General features: G+C 39.4%; 1 protein-coding gene and 1 pseudogene across 2 annotated transcripts in view; one reads left to right on the top strand and one right to left on the bottom strand.

Moving 5' to 3' along the window:
• Positions 1-456: 456 nt before the first annotated feature.
• Positions 457-3,472, top strand: LOC101311436 (annotated as a pseudogene). Its single transcript, XR_185470.1, has 3 exons — positions 457-676; positions 1,237-1,633; positions 2,360-3,472. The product of XR_185470.1 is annotated as a zinc finger protein MAGPIE-like (transcript).
• A 2,916-nt stretch (positions 3,473-6,388) lies between these two features.
• The window catches only part of LOC101311722 (metal tolerance protein C1-like), a 2,949-nt gene continuing 1,706 nt past the window's right edge, over positions 6,389-7,631 (bottom strand). Inside the window, exons 2-6 of the mRNA XM_004309652.1 lie at positions 7,443-7,595; positions 7,210-7,315; positions 6,903-7,042; positions 6,731-6,822; positions 6,389-6,645 (exon numbers count right to left, since the gene is read on the bottom strand). Coding sequence (XP_004309700.1) covers positions 6,525-6,645; positions 6,731-6,822; positions 6,903-7,042; positions 7,210-7,315; positions 7,443-7,595 — 612 coding nt within the window. The 3' untranslated portion in view covers positions 6,389-6,524. The remainder of the gene's footprint in view (positions 6,646-6,730; positions 6,823-6,902; positions 7,043-7,209; positions 7,316-7,442; positions 7,596-7,631) is intronic.

Below are 7,631 nucleotides of genomic sequence, written 5' to 3' on the forward strand. Positions count from 1 at the left end.
TTAGGAAAATGAATGAGGAAAACAATGGAATAATATAAGGATATATATCAATTTTGGATTACCCAACAAGTCAAGGGCATTTGGCAATTAACTCGATTAGGAGTTTTTGCAATAATGTGTTGTTGTGAAGGCACTATATATAATTGTATAAGGCCAAAGAAGACCTGGTTCCAAAGCCAATACTGATTGCTCACAACAGTGAATCTATTGCTTCATCATGCCCACTGTGCATCAGAAATGAAGCAGATTTCTCTGATTTTGTCTTCCTCGATCTATTCCCAAAACCAAAATCCTGATTTTTCTCTTCACCAAAAACAAGCTAAGCTAAGCTAAACCCGAGCTGCTTCTAGCTACAAAGCACCGACAACAGATGAAATAGAAAGCAACAGAAACCAAGAGTGTATAGTAAAGAGGAAAGGACAAGCTGGGCTAGATAATTGTGTCCCAAAGTTCAACATGTCAAACATTACAGGTGATATTGAAGAAGGTAGCTTCTCCTCAGGGAACACAGCCGGGGAAGAAGTTCATCAAGAAAAGCAGCTGCAAAACCACTTGCATGGCACCAACTCTGGTGGAGGTTCCGGAGGGGGTAAGAGTAACAGCAATGGCTCTGTCACTACCCAACAGCAACAGCAACAGCCAATCAAGAAGAAGAGAAACCTTCCCGGAACACCAGGCAAATTACTCACTCTCTTCCCTAACACCCATGAAGTTATAGTATGAGTTCCTTAATTTTCTGTTTGCTTGACTACTGTGGAGGCAGATTAAGAGTAGAGATTCGAATACTAAACTGTAGATATGAGGACAAGTAATCTCGATCTACTACTAAAGCTACGATACCTTTACATGCCAAAGTTTTTTGATTAGCGAATGGAACCATTCGTGCATTGCTCGTGAGTCATAGATAAGAACAATACTGGGATTTTCTGGATTTGATTCAGTTCAGAAGAAAAGGTTTAACAAGCTTGAGTTGTAATCTTCAATTCTTCATTTTAGTTTTTTTTTTCTTTTTTTCTGAAGAACTGTTGGTCTGTTGCCCTGTGATCGAGTACAATTATTGCTTCCAGATATTTTACAAGATTTAGGGAGAACTACTGTTCTATCTTGAGCTACCCAGTGTACACATGACATGATGTTTCGATATGGCTCATTCTATAGTCTACTATACATTTTTTTTCAGTAGAATTAACCAATTATATTGGCTAATTAATTTAGCTGTATGTTACATGATCACAGATCCGAGTGCAGAAGTTATTGCTCTATCACCAACGACTCTAATGGCAACGAACCGATTTGTGTGTGAGATCTGCAACAAAGGGTTTCAGAGGGACCAGAACCTTCAGCTCCACAGGCGAGGCCATAACCTTCCATGGAAGCTGAGGCAAAGAACCAGCACTGAGGTTAGGAAAAGGGTTTACATATGTCCTGAGCCAACCTGCGTCCACCACAACCCGGCTCGTGCTTTAGGAGATCTTACTGGCATTAAAAAGCACTTTAGCCGAAAACACGGTGAGAAAAAATGGAAATGTGACAAGTGCTCCAAGAAATATGCAGTGCAGTCAGATTGGAAGGCTCATCAGAAGACTTGCGGCACTAGGGAATACAAATGTGACTGTGGAACCATCTTTTCCAGGTACTAAGTAATTCATATATAGTTGGTTAATTATGTTAATTAACTTCCTAACCAACCAAATATCTAAGGGATACATTATGGTTTAGGGGTTGCACTTGACATAGCATTTGCGTTTGCATGCAATATAAAGAGATAAATGCTTGGGATCATCAAAGCTCAATATATATTTTTGCGGTCATCAATTAGTTCTCACTCAACCGAAGAATAGAGTATGATCCGGGTTCTAATGAATGGCAGCTCAGTTGATTTCCATTGTGTTATTGTTTGATTGTGTTTACTTTAAATTGGTATACTTTCTAAATAGCCGAATTATGTAACAGTCTCAGCTGTCAACAAACTTACCTTAATGTTTAAAATGTAGGTACCAAATTTTCTTTCTTAATCATTGCTTAGAAAACATGAAATGAGATTAAACAAACAAGTAGATCAAGATTGTAGACTGTTATTAGGGACAGTGACGCATCACTATTGTGATTGAGCCTTCCAAACTTGAACATACATATTTGTTGAAATGGCCGACAAATTGAAGTATGCATAGTGACATCTTTTTGGAAACCTTATTAGTTTTAGGTCCCAAATCTTTCTCTTCCACTATCTTACAACACAATAATATATGTAGTTTTGTGATTCTATACATTATAATACATGTATTGATATATTCATCAATACATTTTGTGTATATTAGGGATCATAACTCCTTGTATCTTACACATCTAAATTGTGCAGGAGAGATAGCTTCATCACCCACAGAGCCTTCTGTGACGCATTGGCAGAAGAAAACAACAAAGTGAACCACGGACTCATAATGAACAACAACATGGGGACCCATAACCAAATGCCTGATCACCTCATCTCCTCCATGCCCATGAACACCAACACCTCAATGGGAATCGGAGCCGGAGCAATTTCCGAATACAACAACTACGACCCGAAAAACCCTCTGAAATCCCTCCCGGATGAGCTTGTCCCTATGCCCTTCAAGTCCATCATGAACACCAATCTCCCAGCCGGAGGAGGAATGTTTTCCACCAGCTCCGGCTCGCTTTTCGGCGGTTCTAGAAGCGTCAACAACAACTCCTCCACCTCCTCCAGCCTCCAGCTCAGCTCCAACAACAGCTCCTCCGCCGGGTTCAACTACCTTCAAGACAGCAAAAACGGCTGCGGTGGAAGCCCTAATGTAACCGGTTCGGCTCAAATGTCAGCCACTGCTTTGCTCCAGAAGGCAGCTCAAATGGGCGCCACCGCCAGCAACACTACTATAAACTCCCCCATGATGCAGAAGAGCTTCGTCTCCAGCATGGCCGGCCCGGAGAACCACCATCATCTCTCCAACAACTCAATCAACGTCACGCGACCGCCGTACGATCATCACCCTCAGTTCCAGCAAGTCCAACAACAACAGCTGCCGGATCACCACCAGATGGCGGGGATGCACGGCTTCACCAACCAGCTCTTCGGCGAGGCCAACTCCACGTCAGCTGCCAGCTCGGCGGCGATGAGTGATCACATGGCGGGGATGTTCAGTCAGGTGGTGTTTAACATGGGGAGCGGAGGCAGTCATGAGCAGAACCAAGCATTGCTGAGGAACTTAGAGCAGCAGAGGTTTGGAGGGAGCGGAGGCGAAGGAGCAGGCGATATGACGACGCTTGATCTATTGGGGCTCGGGGGAGGAGGAGGGGCGAGGCCTCAGCCGCAGAACTTGCATGAGCAACATCAGCAGAGGTTGGACTTGGAAGCGATGAGCCAGCAGCAGCCGAGAATGCCGATGATGAACCCTTTCCAGCAGCGCTCGCATGGCGACTCGCCGGTGGAAAGCAACCCGTTTGGGATGTGAGATGAATACTGGCTTATGATTTATCATTTACTTGAAGAATTAGGTTTTGTTTTGTGTCTTCTCCGGCTTTGCTGACAAGGTGAGGGTTAGAGTCTGTTTGTATTGTTTCGAAGGTAAGTCAAACAAGGCCCCCTGTCTCGACTCAAGTCGCCATTTATGTATCAATGTATGACCCCCAATCACATTTCAACGTACTGTAGGAAAAGTAGGATCAATTCCATTTCACTCATTCAAAAGACCAAAAACATGTAATGTTTCCTTTTCATAATCAAGAATTCTATACATTCTTGAGAAGTTGAAGATAGTGTTTACCATGTCGTTGGGACAAATGTTAATTCGGCAGTTTCATGTTTGGTATATATAACTATAGAATTTTTTACACGAGAGTGAACTGATCTAACATAATCCATCAAATGCAAAAAACTCTGTTACTGTATTTTTACATTTACTTGCTTTGATTGAAAATAGACGTTGATGTTTACACATCATATTTTCTATTCACACACCTCATTATTTTTCTATTACTATAATTCAATGTTTTATTTATATACTATCTTCTTCAATTTTCTTCATGATTGGCTCTCATCACAAATGTGATTTATGAATAGGATTCGGCTTCTCTGCTACGATTCATGTTGTTTACATAACAATCTAAGGCCGCCACAGTTATTGATAAAAGAAAAACAATAAAAGATTAGGACTCCGAAGTAGTATTGTTGTCATTCTTAATAGCTAGCCATTTGATTGAATAAGAATAACGTGGCAATCTCAGATTGTTATCCAAACATATCAAAACAACATGAATCTAAACATAAAAAGCTAAATCCGTGTGAACAACACCATCTAAGAAAAATGTTACCCATGCACGAGTGGTTTAAACTTTAAGCACAATTGTCAAAATATTTTGAGTATGAACTTTGAATTATCATGCTCCGCTCCTGCTTTATAAGTTTCAACTAGTCATCATGCCATAATGACTTGATTACACATACAAAACATGACTTAACATATACATTTGTATGAGATTTAGATATAAGTAACGATATAGATACAAGAGTTTGTCGATTTTACTTTTTAGATAAAGGAAATATAGGTATAAGGATGGAACCGATAATATAATTAAACTAAGATATATATTATTATGTATGTATGAAATGTTGGAGAAAACTTGAAGTGTATTATTTATTCTAGTGTGTGCTTAGCAAATTCTGATAATTGAGAACACAAACCCAAAAAATGTTCCAAAAACTAAAAGGCAAAACTGGATAAGATAAGGATATATAAACTGAAACCATGTTAATTAATAGCTACTAAGGACTAAAGAAAAATATAACCCTAGAATAAGAATAAGAACTGCATAAAAGAGCATGGTGTAAGATGGCATTTGCCAATTTTGTAATAGCATTTATCAGACTCCCAAGTCCATTGAAAATCATCAGACAATCCATATGATGAAGTTATACCACAAATGTGGAAGGTGCAAGTGTAAGGTTCTTTCGAAGGCAGGGTATGAACTCCATGTTAGGAACTGCAGGGTTTAATATTAACATAGTCAATCTATAGGTCGCGTATGTTTGTTTAATGATCTAAAAGTCAGTTGTGTCTGTGTGTTGCATGGATAGGTATTTTGCTATTGATTTTCAATCTTAGGTACTCTGCTCTTAAGCGTTTAATGGCTCACATAAACTTTGAAATTTACTAAACTGGATTGTTGGCCCAATCATTTGTAGCTTTACTATAACTGAAATGAAATCTCATTAGTAGCTTTCTTATTTCTGAAATGAACGTTTGAAAAACTACATCAGTTTTTACAACTAGTTTAGTTTCATGTTAGGAAGATGATAGGTTCAATAGATGGAATGGTCAGTGCTCAGTAAAACCTCACCCAGATGTTGTTTTGGACCTTTTTTAATAAATCCATTAAAACTTAAATGGGCCGTAGTGGGCTAGAGATGAGTCCCGGACCACAAAACGCAAAACCCTCAAAACCCTAATTCAGACTTGCTTCTATATATATGGGAACTCGGAGCCGCCAAGACTCCAACTCGATCATATCAGCCTCTGCGCTCGCCGTCTCTCACATTCTCTGGGTTTCGCTTCCTCCCCGACTTCTCTGTTTCTATCTCACTCTCTTTGCTCTGTGAATTTGAATTTGAATTTATATTTGTTTTCTGGAAAAATGGTTTGGGGCTGTGATGTTGATTAACTACCTATTTTATGAGGGGAGGTATTCCCTCATGATTACAAAACTACCAATGGATCCTTCTGAGCCCTCACTCTTGTTTCTTCCATCTTCTTCTTTGCAATTCTGTTTTCAATTTTTATTGTTTTTCTTTGCTCTAGCTGTTTGTGAATCATTGACGTGATGATATAGTACTCGGAATTACTTCGTGTCGATTAAAACACTCAGACTACAATTATCTGATCAATGATTCTCGCATCTCAGTTTATCTGATTCTCAAATTTTGATGTGATTATCACTCATCTTTTCTTGATGTTTTCCGTATTTGTTTTTGAAAACTTTTATTTTCTCCATTTGCACACTGTAAAATCTGCCTTTCTCAACTCCGTTTTGTTATCCATCTCAATCTGCATCAAATTCCAATTTCTAGAAAGTTGTAAAACGATTTCCGATTAATTGTAGCTCACTGATACTGCATAATTACAACTATTATGGTACAAAAATATATTTGCTGGCTTAAATTCCCTGTAAGAACAGTTAAACGAGCTGAATTAGACCAAGTTTCGTCAGTGATACAGTGCTTGGCAGCGTTGTCCATTTGAAATGGGATAATTTAAGTTTTAAGCTTATCAATACTACTAGAGACTAGGTACATGATATTTGTTGTCCCAACTAACTACGGCGGAGGGTGTTTAATAATTGAGTTGTACCAACTCAAATGACCTAGTACAAATTGCTCTACCCAATTACCATTTGAAATCTAATGCTGCTCTGAATCTGTAGACCCAGAAACTAATGCTGGTCTGAATCCGTAGACCCAGAAACTATTATTAAGGAATCTGTCAGAGATGCCTCTGCCTGCCTTCTATGTTTTGTTAGTCATGGTTGAGTTGTGGGATTGGACTTCCTAGACGTAGCTGAATGCTCACATGAATAATATTTGTTGCTACTTTCGAAATCTCTTCTTCTGCTTCCTTTGCCATGTCCATTGCATCCCTGGAATGAGAACAATTGCTTTAAGAACCTGAAAACAAACTAGTCTGGACAGCATCAAATCACCACGATCGGTTACTGGATTTACCGAATCAAGATGTCTGGGGGCATGGAAACCTGGATTTGGAGAAACTTCTTTCCTTGCAACAAGTGGTGTGTTACCCGCTCTACGGCCATTTTCTGACACATACAAGGAAATGACACTGTGACTTTTAGAACGTACTCTACAGAATAAACTTCACTCAAGTCATGATAAATACCTCGGCAAATTTAGCTGAGATGATACTGGAAACAGCTGCATCAATGTCTTTATCCTCTGTTGTAGGAGAACTCTGGTGTGCAAGTCCAGCAAATTCTTTTGGCTCAGCTACATCGGGGGAAATTACTGGAAGTGCAGGATCTACAGAGAAGTCGGAGCAAATAATGGGAATTAGACGATATATGAGTAAAAAAGTTAAAAGGAAACATCATCATATTTATCCATCATAAATGTAACAAATGAAAGACTGGATCAAAAGAATTGCAGATTGGATTACCAGTTCAAAAGCAGCTAAACTGATTGGTTACCTATGTGTATAAAAACCTCGGAGACTCCAGGATGAGATTTATGAATTTGATGACGAACCTTTTCTCCAATGTCATGTGCTGCGCTAACACTACAGAAAGGATCAACCTGCCAGGGAAAGGTATCAACTAACTTTGTCTTGGACAAGAAAAATGGTACAACTTATATGTCAACCTCGCATAGATGACTTTGAGGCCAACTGAAATCTACATAAAGCATGAACAGAAGAAGCAACCTCAATATGTACATCAAGATAAAGTGATGACCCAGCCCTCCTTCCTCTTAAGCGATGGCATCCCTGTACACAGTTGACAGTTGAAAGATAGTTATAAACATCTTTAAGCCAACTGCTAGCCCCTCTACTTGTACACACGACACACACAGAAAGCTAGAAAGCTCATTCCTGAAGCATACTAACAAGGGG

Source organism: Fragaria vesca, unplaced genomic scaffold (assembly GCF_000184155.1).
Source record: "Fragaria vesca subsp. vesca unplaced genomic scaffold, FraVesHawaii_1.0 scf0513018, whole genome shotgun sequence".
NCBI classification, from domain to species: domain Eukaryota; kingdom Viridiplantae; phylum Streptophyta; class Magnoliopsida; order Rosales; family Rosaceae; genus Fragaria; species Fragaria vesca.